Source organism: Numida meleagris, chromosome 4 (assembly GCF_002078875.1).
Source record: "Numida meleagris isolate 19003 breed g44 Domestic line chromosome 4, NumMel1.0, whole genome shotgun sequence".
NCBI classification, from domain to species: Eukaryota; Metazoa; Chordata; class Aves; order Galliformes; family Numididae; genus Numida; species Numida meleagris.
The window spans coordinates 72,770,820-72,795,242 of record NC_034412.1 but is presented as its reverse complement, the minus strand read 5'-3'; the positions used below and the strand labels follow the sequence as shown (position 1 = coordinate 72,795,242).

Genomic DNA, 24,423 nt, shown 5'->3' with positions numbered 1-24,423 from the left:
AGAGACAGTTACTTCTGGAGCTCTACAAGGACTGTCCGTTCTTCAGTAACAGCATTACCTCTGTAATGTCAATGTAATGTCACTCTGACAGCTATAATTTCCTAACAGATAGAGATTTCCATATTTATAGATGCTGATAAGAAGTCTGCTGATTGCTAGTGACATTCTGTCTAGACTATAGAGACAGAGAGAGATCTACTGGAAAAATTAATGTTACATATTAGAGCAATATTTCATATGCTAATGACTAGGAGAATAAAATTATCCTAAAAGACACTTAGAAATCAGTGTGCTAAGGAGTTAAAACAGTGGCAGCAAAGAATATTTGGTGGGGAGGACATTCAAGACAACTGATTCAAAGGCAAATAATTATCAACTCTAAAACAATTACTCTGATCATTAGCTCTGCCTTTGTAATCCAGAATGATCTAGAATTAAATCCTATTTTGATTATCATAACTCTTTCTCTCTTTTCTTTATTTTTGCAAGGGGAAGTAAATGGAGTAGAAGAGCAGACAGAATACAATCTTGATTTGAAAACTCCCTGAGGCTTAGAATACATTGCTCTTTAGTGATAAATTACGCCTTGATTATACCAATCATTAAAACAACCTGCTCTTATAACAGATAATTTTATGAAGTGACAAGCTCGAATTTTAATCTAGCATCAGCTTTCAGGTGCTGGATCTTTTTTGTGTGTGCATGCAGCAGAGTGAGGAATCTTTTATTACCACAGATATCTTGTCTCCTTAACTACTTCCTTCAGCTCTTAATCTACTTTCTGTTAAATAAACCAGATTGTACACCTTAGCCCTATGCTGCTGGAATTTTCAAATCCCTTAGTCATATTCACATCTTCTCTCAAAATTCTTAGTGGTTTGTAATTGTACTTTTTGCCCCTTGTAATAACAGGACAACATGCAGAACTCCAAGAAGCCTATACCTTAGTGTAGGAGATAGTATAAAATGCCTTCTCAGAATACTCCTGCCACCATGTACAAGGATAAACAGTGAAAAAGAGATATGCTGGTTGTTCTCAAGCTCAATATATCCCCTTAAGCAAAGAATCAAGAGATCCTCTACCATAAATTTGCTCTGAAATGTACCGGAGAGTACAATTTGTTGTTACCACTTTATACTTACACCCACAGCTAAAGGTTGGCCAGAATCCACTTCAGTAGCATAGATCTTGTGTTACTATATCACAATGAGAAATTTACTGACTATACATTTAAAACTGCATTTACAAATTCAAGATATAAACTGCTAGGAAGTTACATTTTAGCTTGTTAGAACCTCCACCAATATCAGAAGAATTAAATCCGCAGCATTTTTTTATCTTGATTACCACATGAATACTCAGACATCATAGAATAAAATTAGCAGAATCTCAGTTGTCAAATATAACAAATTGCACTGACACTGATCAAGAAGGATTCTTGCCAAAGCATTTTTACTGCCACTAGTCTTTAAAAAATTGCTTTCAAATACATTCTTTTTCTTGCAGAAAAGTGGCTAATCCTGTGAACCATCATGCTATGGTTCAATTAAATGAAGAAAAACAAAATATTCTCCAATGTCTCAGCTACTCTTCATTTGGATAACACCCTCCAACTCATATAATTTATTTACCACAGCTGTCTTCATCACTGTCATCCTCACAGTCAGCTTGACCATCACATCTCCTGGATGCCAGGACACACCTCCCTGAACGGCATTTGAAGTGACTGGGTGAGCACTCTGACAAAGACAAGGAACAGACAGAAACAAGACTCCATAAGTTGAAAGCTTAATCATCGCGTGTGTAGTTATTTATTACTGTAACTGTTTTGGAAGGATAAATGACAGAAACAGAAACTTTGTGAAACAATACATTGGAACAGTGTAGTAGGTAATTATTCTTAACAATTGCGCTGTGAACAGGGTGGAATGCTATTTCCCATAGCTGACCATGTCGTGCCAAAAGTTTGCTTTTCCATTCCTACGTACTACTTTATAATAATTAGTAATTCCTTTCCATCAGCCTTTTGCTGAAATTATTTCCTTGTCTCTCAGAGTCCCATGACAAAGTATTTCATTACTATGGAATTATACATGTTATAAAACTCCCCAAATGATATATATGCACATGGACTTTGCTTGAAGAAATGGTACTTATTGCTACACTTGCTTCAGTGGCTTCTAAGAATGCTTCGCTACACTCATTAGCAATAATTTTTCACTAAATGAACTACAGACCAATTAGCTATCACTCATTGCTTTCTCTAAGCAAGATCAAAAACTGTGGAAAGATTGTAGGCGAGTGGGATGAAAAGAGTAAGAATGATCAGTATATTGTAGGTGCTCTAGCATACATCATTTTATAGTTTTCACAGCATTTTACTGGCATCTTTGGCAAGTAAAAGAAAAGGCAGGTCAGAATCCCCACAAACCTCATGACCATGGCAGAAGAAAAAACAGCACAGTCACTCTTATAATACATAACCAAAGAAAATGTAGAATCATGTAAGGCAATTCCATTCTTTTGTTCCATGTTCATACTCACAACAAATTGTGTTACTGTTGTACTCAAGAAAATTAAATTTGTCAGTTGCTACTCAAGCTGGCTTGACACATCCCATTTTTTAAAAAATAATAATCATTAAAAAAAAAGAGCAAACAATTGCTAGCAAAGACACTAGATTTACGGTATTTCTCTCAGAGATGTCATGGGACTTAGCATTTTTAAGATTGCCAAGACTTTGCTTCCTGTTAGAAAATCATTATCATATAATCTAGACAGGATTTAAAAAGTGAAGTATAAATATATAAACACAAACAAGTAGTAGGTGTGGTATCAGCAAGAATTTTCAAATGCTGACTTTCAAAGACTGAGGGTAATTGATCCTTATGAAAACTTCCTCTTATCTGCAAACTGTAGGTCTGCAAATTCTCTGAAAACTGATTTAGAATCATTCGTACAGTTACTTGACAACATGACTGTTTTAAATCACTCTGCATGACCTAATATAATTTAAAGGGGAAATATGTAAACAAAACCAACCAAAAAAAAAAACCAAAACCATAAAATCAGTATCTTCAGAAACACAATCTCTAATGTCTGCTATATATACCTTCTACATCTTCATCTGGTGTCAGACAAGTTTGATTTTCTGAGTTCTCATCTGGAAACTGAGTGCAGTCGGTATCCTCCGGCCACTGCAGACCTACAATCCCAAGCACAGACTCACAGCGTTCCTTAGACTGTACACATAATGTCCTGAGGAGACAAAGTGGAGTTGTATAGAGTAAATGAGTAAAAGTCTTAAAAACTAACATGTTTTAGAAGTTAATATTCCTAGCCAAATTTACAGAAGATTATCAAGGAATAATCAGTTAATTAGATTTCTTATATGTGAATATCTATAAAGAGAGATATATTGCTACTGTTGAAACATAAGTTTAAAAATTACTGTATACAAATTATTATCTGAATTATAATATAATAGCCAAATATAATTACTTACAAATATTCTCTCTTCTATAAGAGTGGCAGCAAAACATTTATAAGAAACACTGCTCACCATCAAGGAAAAAAAGTCAAATATATTTTGTACCAATAAAATGCGACCTCTTCTCATGATACAACCTTAGATACCACTGCACTATGCACATCACCTGAAGAGCAGTGTACTGCTGAAGAAAGCTTTGTCTCCAACATATTTTAAGGTTTATAAGAATAGGCAATTCTAAATATTTTGACTGTATTTCAGATGCACATAGTGAATATAGTGTAGGAACTACAGAGCTGAAATATTCCTACTCAGCCATTTCTAGAAATGTGGTTCCAGAAAGAAAATATATTTAAACTCACAAACATAAGAGTAAAGAATTCCCCAGGAAGTTCAATAAAATCAAAGCACAGATCACCTTAGTCAGGTATTTTCATTTAGAGCAACAGAAGCTTCTATCACATCAAGAAGAAGACACAAGTATAGACCTTCTGTTGCATATTTATTTTCTTACCATAAAAACACAGGACTAATCACATAAAGTTAGTTCATTCCATTTACACTGATATCCTGTCTCTCAAAATACACAGTGTCAAATGCCTCAAATTTACACAGCAAAAGTGCCTATTTGGAAATTCTCCTGTTAGTTCAAACAATTCTTTTAAATATTTTATGACTCCTTTTGCCTGAAATTGCTGCCAACGTGCTTGCTGTGCAATATAACATTCTTGTCTCTATGATATCTTGAATTCTTCTTTGTTTTAGCCGCCTCTTTTTTAAGAGTTCAATAGCATCAGTACTAACAGTATCAGTTTCAACTGTTGCTTTTCATTTTTGTGGAATATTAACTATGCAACCTGGAATAAGGACCTCAACATTCTTTTCATTGCTCCGTCTAACAGCAACACAGCACATATTTGACAGATTACTTGTCTAAGCAGTTCTTAAAAATGTTCATGCTATTAAGATTTTATATATATATACATATATTACTTTCTTTATCTGACCTGTAGCTCTCTTGATATGCTTTAAATCCATTGCTTGCTGGTTCAGCCCCTAAGAATCTGGTGAATTATTTCCTCATAGCAGTTCACTTCTACAACTTTGAAGATTGTGTTTCTCCATTGTCCTGTCTCATCTCTAGACTCAGCAATGCATTCAATTTTACCTTTTAGATCATATCTTCTAAACCTGTAATTGCTTGGACTTTCTCCTACTGTTTCAAAGAAAGTTATCCTTTGTTCTTACATGCTGAAAAATATTCAGCCACAAGATCCTATACATTTCTACTTTATTATCAATTCCCCTTGTGTCACTTTTAGCTTTCTTTGTATTGAAATTGATTAAGTTTTTCAGATCTTTCTTCTAGGAACAGAATTATTTTTAAAAAAATAATTTTGTTAGCTGAAACATCCAAGCCAATTCTGTCATTCACGTGTTCTCTGTATATTCAACTTTCTGGACAAAACTGGGCTTTTCCAAAAGCTATTGCCAACCACTGAGCTGTCAATCTGTGGTGAAACAATTAAAATATAGGCAATCTTCAAAGTAGTGCTTATCCCAGTGCACATGGAAGCCTAATGAAATGCTGTTAGGGAAAAATGCCAGTTGGTAACTTTTTTATTTTTTAAATCCTTCCCACATTCTCTTACTGAATTTCACAGTTGGAGTATCAGAATACTAAAGAAATTGATAACATACTTTCTTTTTCTTTCTAAATTCCTTATTCAAAACTCATCTCAAGAAAACCTGCAATTGCTGTGGTACTGCCTACAAATTAACATCTGCATCAATGGACAAGGGAAGAACCACTGATGTCATTTATCTGGATTTCAGATGTTTGATGGACAAGAAACTGGTTTCAAGATCTTACCCAGAGAGTGGTGGTCAATGGCTCCACATCCAGATGGAAATCAGTGATGAGTGGAGTCCCTCAGGTGTCATTACTGGGTCTTATTCTCTTTAATATCTTCATCAGTGACATTAACAGTGGAATTAAGTGCACACTGAGGAAGTTTGTGGATGACACCAAGCTGTGTGGTATGGCTGACACACCCAAGGGACAGATCAGGACTTCCAGAGATCCCCTTCTAACTGTTCTATGTTTTTTATTAGTTCCTCTTCATATTTCCATTCAATGCTTTAAATTTGAAGACTACTGCTATATTTCAGCTAGACTGCAATACTTCCTAAATTGTTAGGTATATATGTACCAGCCTATAATTTAAGTTTAGTCTCTCTATATCAAAATATTAGTTCAATTTCTTTTATACATCATAGTGATTTATTTTAAAAATAAAAATAAAGACTTGGTTTTCAAACACACAAATCTGAAACAGAGCTTGCACAAACCAGTCCCTAACTTCACACTATCCTATATGTAATTTGGTAACTTTCCTGGCACATCCTTAAGTGAGAATAAAATCAATATCTTAGTAAATTTCCCTGTGTCTCAATCTCAACTCATACAAGAAGGTATAACACTGGACAAATAAATGTCAACCGATGCTACATGGTAGGAATCCTTAGGAAATGTACTGCAACATTCAATGCATTTTCTTTCAATGCACTAAGTATTAATTGATCAATATGATCTGGGCAGAAAAGAGAGAAATGCAGCATGGGAAGGAACAGATCTCATTTGGCATAATCCTTAAAAGCACAGTGACGTTAATTGATGAGGGTAGAAGAAAAGTTAATCTGACAATATATTTTATGAAAATCCTCTAATTCAGAAAGATAATCATGCATTAAAATCTTAGTTCTTTTTAAAAGTATTTGGCTCTTCGCTTTCCACAGGTAACATGTTACACAAATGCAAAGAAGTATTATACGAACTTTCCAAATCTGATTAATTCATTCTATGTTTAAATATCCATTATAATAGTGCAATTCAAATCAAACTGAAGTGGAAAATGCTCCACAATAAATATCCAGTCTATACATTTTGACAATTAATAGAACTGCTGTTCCTCTCCTTGTTTTAAATACTTCAGAAACGTCTTCCTGTGGAATTGCAAAGCAAAATTTCTGGCATATTCAATGAAGGCAGAAAAGTTACAAAGACTATGATAGAAAATGTGAGCTAAGAAATAAATTAAATACAGTATAGTACCTGCAAGGTGGGATCCGTTGATTTGTATGGGGGTCACATTTTGGTACTAAGATAGTACAGGCGAAAAACATAAGGTACTTGTAGCAGTTGGTCTGAACCAAGGCTGGGAAGAGAGAAGACTCCCAGCTGACAGAAGCTTCCCTCTGAGTCCTGTGCCCCAGGTAGTTAGGGTAACTAGTGTAGTTGTAAGGCAAGTTCATACAAAGTTCCAGAGTAATTGGTTCACAATGACCTTTCACAAAAATAAAACAATTTAAAAAATGAAAATTCAAATTAAGAAACATGTTCCAAGTTTAAGTGAAATATAGGAGAAATAGCACTAACACACTTCCTGCTGGTGTACTACACTACACATCTCGTACTGATAGGGCAATTGTCAAAGATAATGATAGGATCATTGGATACTTCAGCTTGGAAGTGACCGCAGGAGCTTTGTAGTCCAAACTACTGCTCAAAGCATGGTCAGCTCTGAGGACAGATGAGGTTTCTCAGGTCTTTCTCCAGACAGATTATGAAAATCTCTAGGGAAAGAGACTATACAACCTTTCTATATAGAAAACAATATTATTTCTTTTTGGTTTTGTTGTTGCATTCCAAGATCTGGAATAATCTTGGAATCTTCCAATACACAAAGGAGGAATGGGGACAAATTGCAGAAACATTGAATAAGAGGGTCTGAGTGTGAATAATTTATTTCAAATAATATATAGTTAGTAATAAAGGGACTAATAAATGAGGGCAAAATAAATACAACGGCTACCAGTCCATGCGATTAGACAGACTACAGCTACATATAAAAATCATCAGTTTTTAGGTGGGTCATTACGTATTGATTGAACTGTCTGAATAGTTCAGACTTACTTAAAAGATTGAACAGATTTTGCATTCAATTGCAATTTTGAATTCAATTTGATTTGCAACCAAATATTTTTTTTTCCAATTTTCCATCACAACAGAAAACAACATATAGAACTTTAGTTCAGACTGAAATTCAGTTTTTTATTTAGTACTGAGACCAGTATGATATTTTAAGTCATATTTACTTCACATTTCATACTTAAATGAAATTTAATTTTACTTCTAAAATATGAGAAAGTTTACCTTGAAAAAAGTATACTATTTGAAAGACATTTGTTATCAAAAGACTGCATATATTTGGCGATTATTGAAGAAAGAGCGTATTAACGTGATAAATATTCTCCACCAGACAGTTACTAATGTCAGTTGCCAGCACAGTATGTGATCAGATTGCCTAAGTCTAAGATCCAACAGTCAATTATTCAGCTAAACAGAAGAACTGGCCAGTATTTCTTGGACTGATATATGCTATTATAACCTCTTTTAGTATTTACCTCTCTAATGTGAGGAATATGAAGCTCAGTTTGGGTACAGCTTTTTCTCCCTACTAAGCCCTTGCATACTGCCAACATTTAACTGTTGCTGTTGTCTCAAACCGCTTAGTCCCAGCTTTGCAGTCTATGAGATTGTTCAAAGATATAATTTGTCAAAAATTCTACTCATATGGAAGCCATTTCCTTTTCTTCACAATGAATTTTATAGCATCATAGAACATCCTGAGTTGGAAGGGACACGGCTGCACTTATATCAGTTCATTCTTTGTGTTTCAATTTTTCCCAGTAAACATCATCTCTTGATGTTTACAGAATTAATTTGGCATATTCATCAGTCTTTCATGAACACAAAACTACATGCAATGCTCTAGTGTTTGTATAACATAACATTATTTAAGAGTAAGGGGTAGAAATACACAAATATTGTTCTTTCTTTTTTGTTTTGCCTCACATTTATAGTGGCTTAGGTAAATCCTAGAATAAAATCTAGTCCAATAAAATGCCCCTGTAGAAAAAGCTCTTCACATGTTTTCATTGTCATTATAAGTTTTCACGCTGTATTTAGAAAGATTCTATCAAATTATGTGCAAAAGTGTCATTATAGGTTTGAAAAAACTAATTTCACAGACTACCTTGAATCTTACAACCAATCCCCTGTAGTCACCAGCCAGAGTAACAATCAGAACATACACTCCATGGGAACATCTGACTGAATTTAAGAATTCCAGATGTTAATCTTTCCTTCTGATGCCGATCCTAGTTTCAGAGATCTGTCTGCTCCAACTTAATGAGCAGGGAACAAGGGATAGAATCCATTGCATGTAATCCTAACGTATTTATATCTATTTTTAATATCTCCATGTTTTTATTATTAACTTTTTATGTCTGCTATACAGGAATTAGTTCCAAACACAGTAGCATCATAGATTTCACTAGACATGAGGATGTGTTATTCACTTGTAGTAAGTCTGAAACTCTCCCAACTACAATTTCAACAGAAATGAGTGATATATTTCACAGAATCATTGAATGGTCTAGGTTGGAATGGAACTCTGTAGGTCATCTGGTCCAACCCCTGCACAAGCAAGGCCACCCAGAGCTAGTTGCCCAGGACCACATCTAATAGCTTTTGAAGATCTCCAAGAATGAAGACTGCACAGCCTCCCTATGCAACTTGTTCCAGTGCTCAGTTACCCAAATAGTTTCCTGACATTCAGGCAGAATGTCCTGTGTTTCAACTGATGCCCATACCACTGGAAACAGCCTGGATCTACCTTCTTTACATACACATATACACCTCTTCAGATATTTGACCTGTTATCTGAAATACACTGTAACCAGTTAACAAAGCCAGCCAAAAGTGACCAGAGATTATCACATACTGAGAACATCCATCATATTCAATATTGCAAATGTGGCCTATGCTAGCCAGGAATTTTACAACAAAAGACATATCTGAGTCAGAAAATGCTGCTTTGTCAAAAATGAAAAATTCCATAGGAATTTTTCCATGGGAATTCTCATCTCTTACCAAAGATGAGGTAACTCTAGTCTTACAGCAAAGCAATAATAACATGAAAAAGTGACCATAGTACTGCATGTTGTATCAGAAGAATCTCTCCCACATACACTAGCCATTCTATTTTGTATAAACAATTACATATTTACTGGACTGGATAAACAAAAAGAGAAATGATCCAGAAGTCTAATTCAGACCATGTACCATGTACTATTCTTGTTGAGAACTACAGACTGCTGTCCACAATATGATAAGGAAATATTTCCACTAAAAATGTTTTATTTCTCCTTGACCAATATACGTATTCTACAATATATTGCTTGCTGCTCATCAGGCAAGGGACAATCTCTTGACCACAAATTGTGAGACACAAAGGAGGAAATGACTGAGATAATTCAATGAAGATATCTGAGATTTCAACCAAGAAAATTTAAATTATTCACCTTTTAATCAAAGTTTTTTCCTTTAAAAGTGGCTTCTTATTAATTTTGTGCTATATGGATACCTTCCTTCCCATACCACAATGCCCTCTAAATATTTCCTGAAGAACAGATGAGTAAATAAAAAAATACAACAAACCTACTATTCCAGTAACCTTGGAAGGTTTCTTCTCACATGGATAGTTTGGTTATGGATATGGATCAGAGGACAGACCAATACAAGATATGTCAGATTCCACAGTAGGAATATGCAACAAATCCCTTTAGTAAAAGAGGAGGTAGATGAATCCACCTTTAGAGAGCTAGAGGATGCCTCATGATTGTAAGCCCTGGTACTTGTGGGAGGATTTAACTATGTCAATATCAGCTTGAATGACAATGGTTTAGTCTTAAAGGAGGTCCTGGTCAGAGCACAATAAACATTCCAGTGTGTACCAAGGCAGAAGGTTATCTTGGCTGAACATAGATTTCCTGACTGAGGTCAAACATTAAAAGAAAATATACAGAAGACAAAGGAGGGGATAGAGCACTGAAGAAGAATGGAGAGACATTTCCCAAGCATACAAGGATGGATCTCAGAGCTCAGCCAGATTTGAAGCTATTGATAAATGTAAAGAGCAAGAAGAGCTCTTTTAAGTACACTGGCAGTAAAAGGAAGGATGGGTGTGCTGCTCAGTGGGGCCAAGGACTTAGTGATCATAGAATGGCCTGGGTTGAAAAGGACCTCAAAGATCATCGAGTTTCAACCCCCCTGCTGAGTGCAGGGTTGCCAACCACTAGACCAGGCTGCCCAGAGCCATGTCCAGCCTGGCCTTGAATGCCTCCAGGGATAGGACACACACAATCTCCTCGGGCAACCTGTTCCAGTGCATCAACACTCTCTGAGTGAAAAAATTCCTCCTAATATCTAACCTACATCTCCCCTGTCTCAGTTTAAAACCGTTCACCTTTGTCCTATCTTGCATCTTTCTTGTACTGGGGGCCCCAGGTCTGGATGCAGTACTCCAGATGGGGCCTCACAAGAGTTGAGTAGAGGGGGACAATCACCGCCCTCTCCTTGCTAGCCACTCCTCTTTCAATGTAGCCCAGAACACAGTTGGCCTTCCGGGCTGCCAGCGCACACTGCTGGCTCATATCCAGCTTTTCATCCACCAGGACCCCCAAGTCCTTCTCTACAGGGCTGCTCTCAAGGAGTTCTTCGCCCAGTCTGTATAAATACCTGGGATGGCCCCAGCCCAAGTGCAGCACCTTACATTTGGCCTTGTTGAACCTCATTAGGTTCACATGGACCCACTTCTACAGCCTGTCCAGGTCCCTCTGGATGGCTTCCCTTCCTTCCAATGTATCAACTACACCACTCAGCTTGGTGTCATGTGCAAACTTGCTGAGGGTGCACTCGATTCCATCGTCTATGTCATTGATAAAGATGTTGAAGAGCACCAGTCCCAAGACTGAGACTTGGGGGGCACCACTTGTGATCAGCCTCCACCCTGACATAGAACCATTGATCGCAACCGACCAAAATTTAGATGTTGTGTTGAGATACATGGTTTAGTGGGGTTATATTGGTGGTAGGTGGATGGTTGGACCGGATGATCTTGTAGGTCTTTTCCAACCTAGCTAATTCTATGATTCTATGATTCTAAGTCAAGGCAAGCTTACAGTGCCCATGTGCTGACGTGTCCTGAATTGAAGTTTTAATTTAAAAAAGTCTTTCTGAATACAGTTTTGCCCTAGTTTCAAAACCTAGTCAAACTGACATCTCTTGAGTGTCTGTTCACAGTGCAGTACTACACACTCAGGAGCAAGTGAACAGAGGGTGTGAGAGGCTTGCATGGATTTGTATAGTACAGGATATAGAAAAGAAGATACACAGTGTGGAAGACCCTGATCCTCTACAAACATTTTGGTGAGAAGAATAACTAGTTTAGCCAGATTTAATATCAAAATTCTTCCTTGAGAAAAGGGCTGAAACTTCTCAGACCACTAAACACATTATCATGATTTTCCCATATTTTTAACATAAATCCTTAGCTCACTTACACTTTGTTGTTTACTTTATGTAAATGATGAACTTGATCTGACACTAAAAAAAGGGTATTACTATAAACATTCATTAAGAACATATCAAAAATTCACAAAAGACAAAAATATGTCAATGTCAAATACTGTAAGTATCTCTTATATAAGTACTTATAATCAGGATTTAGGATGAAACTTTTGTTTCAGCCTTGCCCTTTTCAACAGTTAATCATTACACATGTGACATTAGATAGTAAATAAAAGTATTACTTACTGTGCTCTACCCTGCACCTTCATGATGCTCTAAAACACCCTAAAGCAGTGACAGTATGAAGCATGTGACCTACTTACTGCAGTTTGTCTGGCCATTTCTCGTCTCACAGAGAGAAGTTCCACATGGATCAGGACAGGAAATACATCTCTGGTCTCCCTCCCGACAGAGGGTTTGACCTGAGAAAAATAGAAATTTACTATTCTAATGATGTACCAAACTAATACAGAAGACTGAAGCATAGGGATGAGAAAATAGAGAGAGACTCATAACAATTAGTTATTTCCTTTCCACAGTTGAATAAGTACCCTACAGCATTGAAAGTGCAGTAAAGACATGTAAGGAAGACAATTGTGCAAAAGTGTCCAGATGTCACTTTATCCCTGTGCTTAATACAATAACTTATATTTCTAAATCATGACGGAGAACTATGGAGCTCTGAAAGCCATCTACTACGATCTTGCCTGCAGCAGAGTATGAAAGGTCACATATATTGGATTTCAAAGAGAACAATAAATCTTAATTAAAAGAGGATACTCTCTGGGAATTGTTCTCCAGTGCCAGTAAGTTGATCTTTTTCTCATTTCATGATTGTTTTGGTGGACAATAAAACCACCCTGAAAAAAAGGTTGTTGGAGATGAAGCTTTATTGCCCATCTTTGGCTATTGAAACATAATAATAATAAAAATATGTACCCCAAAACTCTATATCCTAAAGATGGATGTTAGCATAACCAAAACCAGTACTTTGTCTAAAAGTTTATGAACAAATTTTCTGGACAGTTAGTTTCTTTAACAAACCCCTGACTTTCTGTCTGTCTCATAGTGGTTCTAGCTTCTTTCCTAGTCATTAAATTCTCTCTTCCAAATGGGTCTTGCAAAATTAGTAATTTATTACTCATGTACACAGAGACTGAATAGCTCGGATTTTATCATTTCAGCCTCCCTGAAATGGTTTACTGCAACAATTGCTTAGTATTTCTATTGCATCCAGTCCATGAACATGAGTCAGTTATTACTTCCTTACAATGAGGATACAGTAGATGCTGAAGAAACCAGTATCCTACCCCAAAGAACTGATGATGCAGTTACATTTTTCCTAACTATGTGGGCTTATTTTCCTTCATACATGGTATCTATCAAAATAATGCAAATACATTCTTTTGCTGTAGCAGCTGACCAGGAGAATTTGATCGCAAAATTGAACTTGAAAGGTAAGGAAAAACATTTTTATTGCTACAGCTATCATGAATCTTCACATTAAAATTCATTTTAAAAGTTTTCTTCATCTCCTTCTTATCCTACAGTGGAAGAGTTTCTGAGCATCTTAAAACTCCCTGTTCTACAATGTAGATTCTTCTGATCATAGCACAGCCAACAATGAATTTCTATAAACACATTACTGTGTTTTGAGGGAATCATAGAACCAGCTGTGAAATCTAATATTAGATTTCTATTTTCACAGAATGAATGGCAGAAGTAATTTTAACAGATGCTACAACTTACCTTTTCTAAAGGAAATTTAATTTCCCCAAGGCATGTGGAGAAGGAGACTGTTTTTCTCATTTGGACATAGACAAAGCAGTGTTAGTTTGTAATCCCTGTATGTATATCTTTGTACTGTTACACAGTGTCCTTGTATCCTTACACAGGCAAGCGGCAATATCTTCAATATCTTGAATTCACATTTCTATTTTGATTTCTCATTTTCATTGTGCTTGTAACAAAATGACTATTCCAGATCACTTTAGTCCTAACTTCACTGCCTCTGCTAGACATTTCAGGTTGTCACCTTACACTAAAAACAAAAACTTCTCTGCTTCATATGTTCTAAGACATTTTCTCCACTTACTGAAATCAAATACATATGTACATGAGAAATGCAAAAGGAGGTTACAAACTAGAACTGTCTAGTTTTACATGGACTGTGCAAGGAACTAAAGTAGTAGAAGTCCAAATTCTGTCCACATATTCTTAGGGAAATTTAGGATGCAATTGCTTAAAGGAAGATTTCTGCTCTATGGGATATCGTAAAATACCAGGCAGAGGTTTTTGCATTTCAAGGAGTACATAACAGAAAAGAAGCAAATGTTTTGTATTAAAAAGCTTTAAGCTTTGCAATTTAATGCTAAATGGAAAACTCTTTTAAAATACAGTGAGATTACTGACTGCATAATTATAGCATCTTTCTACTCCTCTGCATTTAGTATCCTTGATCTTACATCTGTTCATTATATCCTCTCCAAAAAAATTTTAATAATCTCTTAAATATCCACAGAAACAAAAAGCAGTGAGAATCACATTACTAACTTCTAGCCCAGATTGTGTATCAAATATCAGTGAAATTCTCTTTTACTAGTGTTAAATAAATTTAAGTGGCTTAAGCTGGGTGAATTTTGAAAGTTGGAATGTCTGCTTCTAGAATGCTCTGAATAGTTTTGTAATTCCCATTTTATCTCATTCTTCTACTGCATTTCTCTCATGTTAATAATGATCATTTCATTAACAGTCAAGAGAAACAGAGAGTTGGAGAATTCATAGAATAAAACTGAGGGTGGACATCAGGAAAGATGAAGAACACACCTGAGTATTTTGTGAAATTAGGCAGTCAGAAGTAAAGACAAAACTTGGTCCTTGGTTTTCAGATTGCCACAGTCCAATCTGAAAGAAATTTCCTGCAAGACCTTTTTTCATTATCTTCACTAATTGCAGAGAAGAATGATGATAATTCATATGTTTAAACTTCTCTTTTGGAATAGAGATGTTTAAACTAGAGTAGGAAGATCTCAAAAGGTAATGAGAATAGAGGGGACTGGTTAGAAATGACTTCTTCCAGTCTGGTTCCAAAGGAAATAAAGCTTAGGAAATCACCCAGTGTAGTTATCTTTTGAATAGGTTGTCCTATTACCACTGTGCCTGACAGCACTAAAGTTTTCTGGAAAAACTAAATTCCATTGTTTCTTAAAAAGAAGTCAGAAGAGAAATACATTAAAGATTATCTTGCTGAAAGAAAAGCTGCAGTTTGAAGCTTTACCAGAATCAAGACAATTACATGTGAACAATACCTTAAAATGCTGAAACTGTGACAATCAAATGTATTTCACGACAAAATTACTTGGAAAATCATACTTCAGGGTTCAAGACACTGCTTGCTTTCCTTTTCTTTTATACAGTCAATCACAAGACAGCTTTATGTACCTGGAAAACTTAGATTCCCATATAGTATCTTTTAGCCACAGTAAATCATCAGTGCACTTACAAAAACCTCTTGTCTTTGACTCACAAGTTCTGATGCAAATAAGATTTTCTTGAGAATGTTCGTCCCCAGATGATACAAATTCCTTGTGTATCAGTTTCTAATCACTTCATACAATGTGGATATCTATTCTTTATTTCAAGTTAGAGACAATCAAGTCAGGTAACCAAATGCTATGTTAAAAATATCACCTCAATCTCTTCAATTTTTTAATATTTGTAAAGACTAATAAAACTCTGCTAACAACTCTGTGAAAGCAAAGGTCTGACAGATTTAAAAAGTGTTATTTGAAAGGCAGTCTATTTGACAGTTTTAGCTAATGGCGCTTTAGAAAACAGTGCAGGTTCAGTAAGAGTAAAATGAGGCATATCCTTACTTTCACTGCAGTTTTCTTCATCACTTCCATCTTTACAGTCATTATCTCCATCACACTTGAATGCACTAGGAATGCACTGTCCATTTTTGCACTCTACCAGACCCTGACTATGACAAGCTGGAAAAAAAAAATAAATGTTATCCTAATCATCAATTAATAAAGGCCTCAATTATTTTGAACATCACAGTGAAGCAAATTTAGGAGGAGCTGATACACTGCTTAGTACTAAAGGTCACTAGACAACTTTCATCATATGTAGGGTATGTTCCAATAACATACAGCTGGGCTTTAAGTGCAAGGATTCAAACTGTATATGTTAGGTACTAGCAATAGACTGAGATGAAGGCTCAGCTGTTTTCAAGAGAAAAAAAACATTTTTCTTGATAGAAAAATTCTGCCATCTTTTGCCCACATATTTACATTTTCTGATCTAGATTAGTTTCTTAGTTTCCAGAGAAAACTGTAGAAGAGTGGCTGCAAGGTCAAGCACTGAAAGACAGCAAGACACTAGAATCAAAAGCTGCATAAGCATGTGCCTTAACACATCTTTAATCATATTAAAACACACGCTATTTCTCTGATACTTGATTTTGCAAACTGAATTCTAGTAGAGATCTTATGCAGGCATACACCATCACTGCAGAAGCAGGCAGAAATCACACCCTGTCAAGGTATGAGAAGTAGCATATAAATATACCATAAAGCTGTCACAAACTCCAAATACCTTCAGTTTAAGACAGTATATGCTTTCATACATTAGTCTTTACCAGGAACACTACAATTAACTAAAGGCTAACCTGTAACTAACAAAATGCTAAAACACAGAACAACACTGGTACTTCTCAACAGTACCAACAAACATTTAATTTGCTGCAACCAGAAAAATCATCAGCTAATTGCAAACTTCTGGAATCAAATGAGCTTGTGGTTTTTCTCTACAAGCAGTATATAGGAGTACTTCTCATCTTACATTTTGATTCTTACAGAAAGAAAAAACTCATTTAGAGATTAAGAGAACTTACAGCAATTGATTTCATCTGATTTGTCTATACAGTCATGGTCACCATCACATACCCAGTCAGCTGTTATACATCTTCCATCTCCACACTGATGGTCAGTCATTGGATTGCAATCTAAAAAAAAAAAAAAAGAAAAAAAAAAGGACCCAAACAAACAAACCATTACTGGAGAATAAACTACCATATGCATAACTTGTTACTGAACAATTAATTGTTCTATGCATATTAACTATGCCATCATACAAGTAAATTACAATAGATTTTTATATTCCTTCAGGTTTTTCCTTTTTATTTTTGCAGATAATGGTTACATGTGTTCTGAATTCTACTTACTAAATTCTGCTTAGATAGCGATGCATTCATTCCTTCTCTCAGGAGCATCCTGAGAGAAACAGCATCTCCCTCAGTAGTTTCCATTTGCAAATAAACAAAATCTAAGATTTATTAGGTTGATTTAAAGATCTTCTGATTTCCCATCTCATGCAAAAGTTTGCCAGCAAACAAAATTATTCCCTACATCTATTTTTTTACTTGGAAGTTTAAAAAAATAATATTTTTTTTGAACCGACTTATTTGACAATTAATCAGAAACTGTTATGTTTTTGAATACAAACAGAATATTCCTTAAGAATGATCTAAAAGGAAAATATTCCAATCTTTTTACTCTATTGCTTCCACAAATGAAAAAAAGCATTCTATTTGGTAGGCTGATTAAAGGAAATACACATCATTGAAAATGTTTGATAGGCTTAAGGGAATAATAATTGTCTAACTATACCTGCATTTTAGCTTTGGTGTAGGGTTTCTTAAAGGGTTAGTAGTGGGAGGAGAAGGAGGGTGGAGGCTGACGACTTCTGACATTTCATTTTCTCTCCAATCTGATTCACAATTATTCTAAGTACGAAGAGTAAAGCATTGACCATATAGACATTTCAGCCAGTGGATATATACTTGTAAAAATCCAGCATAGTTTATGAAGGAAATGCTCACAACATGTATTACAAGCAGAAGCAACCACCTCCACTTTGAACCCAGAGGAAGCTTGATAATCATAGTTTGCGCAGCTCTGAATCTATTAGTATATATTTTACTAATGTTACCATGCTAGCCTTGATCACAAGCTTTTTTACAAAGCTTGGAGCACTGGCAGACTAAGTTCTTCCTTGTCCACAGTATACCATGGAGACTTACTTAAAGAATTGTTCATAAAGTACTCGTATGCCTTGTAAGTACAGACAAGTTTGCAGTGAAAAGAATTTGTATCAGTTAAATCCAGCAACTGCTGTCCTAGTTTGTGATTAATTCACTACCTCCAACTCATGGCCAAATCAGCTAGGTTCATTTGTATAGTATTCTTCAGCCAGTTAAGCCACTCTGGTTGACAGTACACCAAAACAGATAGGGAATACAGACACAGCCCTGTCTGCCAAATGTCCTTTCAATCTCTTTTATACCCTGCACAAAAAGTTAGATCTTAAATTGTGCCTTAACATAGAAATGGTAGGAGTCAGATTAATAATTACTAAATTCTTTCATCAAAGCAGATTTATGAAAGAAAACACAAACCAATGTCAACTGAAAGTAATGAAAAGCCCTTGAGTATTTTTAACCGGGAAAAGAAATGTAAAAGAAAACTCAAATAAAAAATGTATGCTGATTTTTATTTTTGAAATTCTCTGGTTTTTTCCCCAGAAAAGTAAAAATAAAAAACATATAAAAATATTTCAACTTTTAAAGAATTAAAGTTAACAGTTTTTCTCAAGTACACTACTACGAAAAAAATCTAGAAAAAAAAAATCAGGCTTTCAGAATTTTCAAATATTTACATATGAAGATTATTCTTTCCTATGGCAAAATATTTTTCCCCTATGAGAATAAACATGGGCAGAAGGACAAATACATTGGAGCAGAATTTACCAAGTCAATTAAAAACAGAATTCAAAAGAAACATGATTGTATCATCAAAATATATGAATTCACAATGAAGCTTGTGTAAAAACAGTTCAGCTCTGAAACTGCTGGCATCACGAGTGTGTACCCTCTTATGTTTTACTTTAGTCTCAGTCAAATTCAGGCAAGCTAGCAAGAAAGCAATCATAACATCTTGAATATGTTTAAGACACTTCAGAGCCTTCAGGGATTTGGGATGAGGTACACACAAAGATAATTTTCTTTTATCCTTCCAGTTATGGAGAATGATACTGGGGAGAAAACAAGCAGACTCAACATATCAGTATCTGATTCCCAAGACTGGTGTCACTGGCATAATTTGGGTTTTGTCAGGGGATGATCTACAAAGTATCAGGCCTGCTGGTGCCTGCTTGGATACACTTTTCTCAAAGGAGTGTTTGAGGGACTGCATCCTAGTGAGGTACTTCATTCTGCTCCACAATATTAAGTACATTGTAGCACATTTGAAATGTTTCTATTCTAACGCATGCAGGGTGAGGAATAAGCAAGATGTCTTGACTTGGTCCCGGAGATAAAACATCATTGGCATAAGGGAGACTTGGAGGGAAGAGTCCTGTGACTGGTGCGCTGTGATGGACAGCTGTGATAGGCTTTTCAGAAGGGATAGGAAGGGCAAGAGAAGCAGGAGGATGACACAGTATGCAGTGGAAGGGTTGGACTGTATGGCACTTGTCGTTGCCGATGACACCATTGAGAGTCTCTGTATAAGGATTAAGGGGGAAGAAAAAAACAAAGTGGATGTTGTTCTGGGAGTCTACTACAAACCACACAGGCAGGATGACAAAAACTGATGAATTATTCTATAAGAAAGTAAAGGATATCTCTAGATCATCTGCCTTTGTCCTTTCCGGTGAATTCAATTTCCAAGACTTTAACTGGAAATGTCATGCAGCTGACACAAACAAGTCCAGGAAATTCCTGAGGCACATTGAAGGTGAATTCTTGGTACAGGTACTAAGGGAACCAACTAAGAAAGGTGCCCTCATAGATTTGTAGTTTGTAAACAAAAAGGGTCTTGTGAATGAAATGGTGATTGATGGCCGTCATGGCCACAGTGGCCATGAAGTAGTGGAGTTTCAAATCTTTGGTGACTTAATAAATTGCTTCCAAAACTTCAGCACTGTGTATAGAAAGAGAAGACTTCAGGCTGCTCAAATTGCTACTTAGTAAGGTTCTCTCGGAATCTGCTTTTGAAGTATGAAGGTCCATAAACAAAGGTCATGTTCAAAGAGCCACCTCTAAAAGCATAGAAAAAGGCAATTCCAGCATTTCACAAATCAAGTAAACAGGGTAGAAACCTGCTTGGCTGAGCAAGCACCTTCTTTTAGCACTCAGACAGAAAAGGAAATTGTACAGACATTGGAATCAATGTCAGGGAACAGGACAATGCCAATATGCTGTTTGCCATTGTAGAGACAAAATTAACGCAGCCAAAGCTCACATAGAATTGAAACTGGACAGTATTGTAGGGGACAACAAGAAGAGATTTTTTAAGTATGTTAAGAGCAAAAAGAGGATCAAAGATGACACTGGTCCATTACTTTATGAGGTTCATCACTTCACAAATAGGGACAAAGATAGAGTGGAGACATGTAATGCCTTTTTCACCTCTGGATTCAACAACAATGATGGACCCTGTGACCTCTGAGGTGGAGAACCATGAATGAGGGTATGGTAAACTCCTAGCTGAGCTTGTGCAGGATTTTCTGTTCCAGCTGAATGCACATAAGTTTATGGGCCTCAATGGGATTCATCCAAGGATACTGATGGATGTGGCTTATCAGGAGACCTCTCAGTGCAGTCATTGGTCATAGCCAATACAGGTTCATACGGGGAAAGTCCTGCTTAAATAACATAATTTCCTTTTGTAACAAGATTATTCATTTATTTGAGCAAGGGAAAACAGCAGTTTTTTTTTTGTTGTTGTTGTTGTTGTTTTAATTTCAGCAAAGCTGTCATTAATGTCTCTCACAGCATCCTTCAGGACAAAATGTCCAGCATACTGCTAGACAAGTACACAATACAGTGGGTGAACAGCAGGCTGACAGACCAGGCTCAAAGGCTTATAATAAATTGTTTTACATCTGGCTGGAGACCAGTTAGTAGTGGGATATCCTGGGCTCCATTTAAAGTTTTTATAAATGATCTGGACAGAGAAGAGATTGAGGAGAGGCCTCATGGCAGCCTACAGTTTCCTCATGATAGGGGGTGGAGGGGCAGGCACTGATCTTTTCCCCCAGTGACAGCAGCAGGACCTGAGGGAACAGCATGAAGCTGTGTCAAGGGAGGATCAGGTAGAGGATTAAGAAAAGGTTATTCACTAAGAGGGTGGTCAGGCACTGGAACAGGCTCCCCAGGGCAGTGGTCATGACACCAAGCCTGCCAGAGTTCAAGATGCATTTGTACAATGCCCTCAGACATGTGGTTTGAATTTGGAGTGGTCGTATACAGAGCCAGGAGCTGGACTCAATAATCTTGCATCCAGACTGGAGTCCTCAGTACAGGAGAGATATAGACCTGTTGGAGCGTGTCTACAGGAGGGCCACAAAAATGATCCAAGGGATGGAATACCTCTCCTGCAGGGACAGGCTGAGAGAGCTGGGGCTGTTCAGCCTGGAGAAGAGAAGGCTCCAAGGTGACCTGATAGAGGCCTGTCAATATCTAAAGGGGAGCTACAGGAAAGAAGGGGACAGACATTTTAGCAGGGTCTGTGGTGATAGAACAAAGGGAAACGGCTTCAAGCTTAAAGAGGGTAGATTTAGGATGAATACACTGAAAAAGTCTTTTACAGTGAGGGTGATAAGGCAGTGGAACAGGTTTCCCAGAAATGTGGTCGATGCCCTATCCCTGGGGACTTTCAAGGCAAGGCTAGATAAGGCCCTGGGCAACCTGATCTAGCTATGCATGTCCCTGTTCGCTGCAGGGGAATTAGATTAGATGACCTTTAAAGGTCCCTTCCAACTCTAAGAATTCTATGATTCTATGATCTTTGTTCTTTCCAACTCAATATGTTCTTTTCTACTTAAGAAACATGATTCAAAAGTTTCCTAACTTGTTCATGATTTAATACAGGCATTGTAAGCAAGAAAGATACATCTAGATGAAGTTATGAATACACTTTTGTCTTATGAGTGTAGATACCAAAAGTAGACACAAAACACCACTAAACTTCTTGGTCAGGTTGATGATTGGACTTGATGATCTTGAAAGTCTTTTCCAACCTAAGAGAAACGATTCTAAGAATTATTTTAAAACAAATTACAAATCAGAATATTTCTTCAAAACACTATTATCTCTAAAGTTTGGATTAATCCAAAATTCTAGATTTAAGATTTTTCAAGCATATAAAAACTTGTGAACTGTTTTTACCTAACCCTAAAAGAGTAGTAGTATACTACTCATTTATCATCAACACTGCTATATTAAAAAAAAATGAGAAAAGCATGAATATTTCATTTACCACAGTTCTGTTCATCACTAAGGTCTCCACAGTCATCATATCCATCACAAACAAAGGTATAATTGAGGCATTTTCCTGTGTTACAATGGAATAAATCATCACTGCAATCTGCAAAACAAAGTTTTGTAAAATGTTAACATGATAATGGAAGAGTTTCTTATAAAACACAAACAATGGAATTTATTGACTTAAGACAAGACTGAGTTACCATCTTATTTACAGGTCTGCAATAATACTCAGTGTGTACCAGTTTACTAGTTTATTAGAATCTAGTACAGAAGAAAAGGAAAAATCATACGCATTTTTAGACAGATTTACTTTTGCTCCTACCAATAGTTTTCTGTCTGTGTGAACAATACCAATGGGTGATAGAAGTCCCTATACCATAAAAAGTGAATTTTATTTCTCTTGCTCTTCTTTCATCTTCCGCAAACTAGTAAATGCAAGTCAGTCATCTGGGAAAAATTTCTTAAGACAGTAAACTGAGTACTCAGAATGTTTTCAAGCTGTTGAAGGAAATGAATTATGAAAGATACTAAGGAACTGGAACATTTTGTTCTAGTTACAGTTTACATCATGGTAAGTAAGGAAGGAATCAGATGAGATGGGAGAAAACTGAATGTCATTTCAATCTTGCTGACCAAGATGGTCATGACAAGATTTCAAAGCAAATATGATTTGACTCCAGGCTATGTCTAATGGCACTGTAGAATGCCTTTTTCAGTTATAGGTGTACTGTTATGAATTAATGACTGAGAAATTAAGAACCTGAATATGTTGCAAGGTGGGAAGAAATCAGAGGGTGCATTGTTTCCAGAATGAAAATTACACCCAAATTCTCACCATGACGACATGTTCAAGGCTAAAATATTGTTCAACTGTTTTGGAATTCACAGTCAACAACCTTATGAAGAAATATGTTAATTATCACTGACATCTTAAACATCATTGTCATATGGCTTGAGCACAAACCTGACATCAGTTATTGAAGAGCTTGCTTTTTAAGTAAACCTTTTCCTAGTCATGTAATAGACCTTTTTTCCTCATGTTACCAATCACATCCAGACATAGTGCCGTGAGTCAAAAACTGGTGAGTCAAACAAAATTGTCCCTTTTCTTATAAATAGCACTAATTTCTTTCCCTGTCATTATAGAAATATTTTTTCCATAATATTAAAAAAGTGAAGTACAGTTCTATCTTCCTAACATTGAGTGAGGAAAAGTGTCCTGGTTGCAGATAAAGAACAAAATGTTTTATTAATTTATACACACAAAGTTATAAAGTAAGATTGCGGTTCTCATGGGCTAGATTACTAGAATTGTCCACCTGAGGTGGTTGTTGGATAAAGCTGAAGGTAACCTGACTTTTAGACTTCTTTTGACCTTACATTGGTTTCAAAGGATTAACTTATCTTGACACACTTTTGAGCCTGATGCCTTCTTATTAAGGAATTCATAGAATCATAGAATGGCCTGAATTGGAAGGGATCTGAAAGATCACCTAGTTTCAATCCCCCCTGGTCTGGGCAGGGTTGACACCCAGTAGATCATTTTGCTAAGGGCCCATCCAACCTGGTCTTCTTAGCACTAATAGCCCTAAGCAAGTTTAGCTTTTCTTTCTATGGCTGAGGCCCACAGTAAATGTCTGAAAAATATTCTCTGAGAATATCCAAAATACATGGATAATACCAGGTACAACAAGAAACATGAGATCTAGTTAGGAAAGAGTGGAGAAGAGAAAGCAGGGTTGGTGGTGTCTGATCCCACTAGTAATAACATTTGATTACACATAGCTGTGAAGTGGGTGACCTAGCTTCACTGCCCTCCTATAAACCTTTTCTTCACATCTGGATTTTCCAGGGAGAATGTTAAGATACAGAATATCTGGGAGGATTAACTCTCCCGCCAGTTGAAGCTATGCCCTATGCACTGCATAGCTTCTTTGTGCCCTTTTTTACTGGGGCACATGGACATTTTACTCAAGGCAAAAGGAAATTGCTCAGAGGGCAGGTACCAGAGCATGGGTTTCACCCCTTACCTGTGATGCTCAACCACTAAACAACATAATCAGGCTACCATTTATCTCCTCTGGGTGTGCGGCTACTGCATTCAGGATTGCAGAGTGATCCAG

At 36.4% G+C, this 24,423-nt stretch overlaps 1 protein-coding gene across 6 annotated transcripts in view; it reads right to left on the bottom strand.

Annotated features, from left to right (window-relative positions):
* CORIN (corin, serine peptidase) overlaps window positions 1-24,423 on the bottom strand; it is a 129,467-nt gene that overhangs the window by 30,110 nt on the left and 74,934 nt on the right. For all 6 annotated transcript variants that reach the window (XM_021393848.1, XM_021393846.1, XM_021393847.1 and 3 more), the window contains 7 exons: window positions 22,293-22,400; window positions 16,865-16,975; window positions 15,843-15,959; window positions 12,291-12,389; window positions 6,607-6,838; window positions 3,114-3,259; window positions 1,633-1,740 (listed from right to left, as the gene is read on the bottom strand). In XM_021393848.1, coding sequence (XP_021249523.1) covers window positions 1,633-1,740; window positions 3,114-3,259; window positions 6,607-6,838; window positions 12,291-12,389; window positions 15,843-15,959; window positions 16,865-16,975; window positions 22,293-22,400 — 921 coding nt within the window. The remainder of the gene's footprint in view (window positions 1-1,632; window positions 1,741-3,113; window positions 3,260-6,606; window positions 6,839-12,290; window positions 12,390-15,842; window positions 15,960-16,864; window positions 16,976-22,292; window positions 22,401-24,423) is intronic.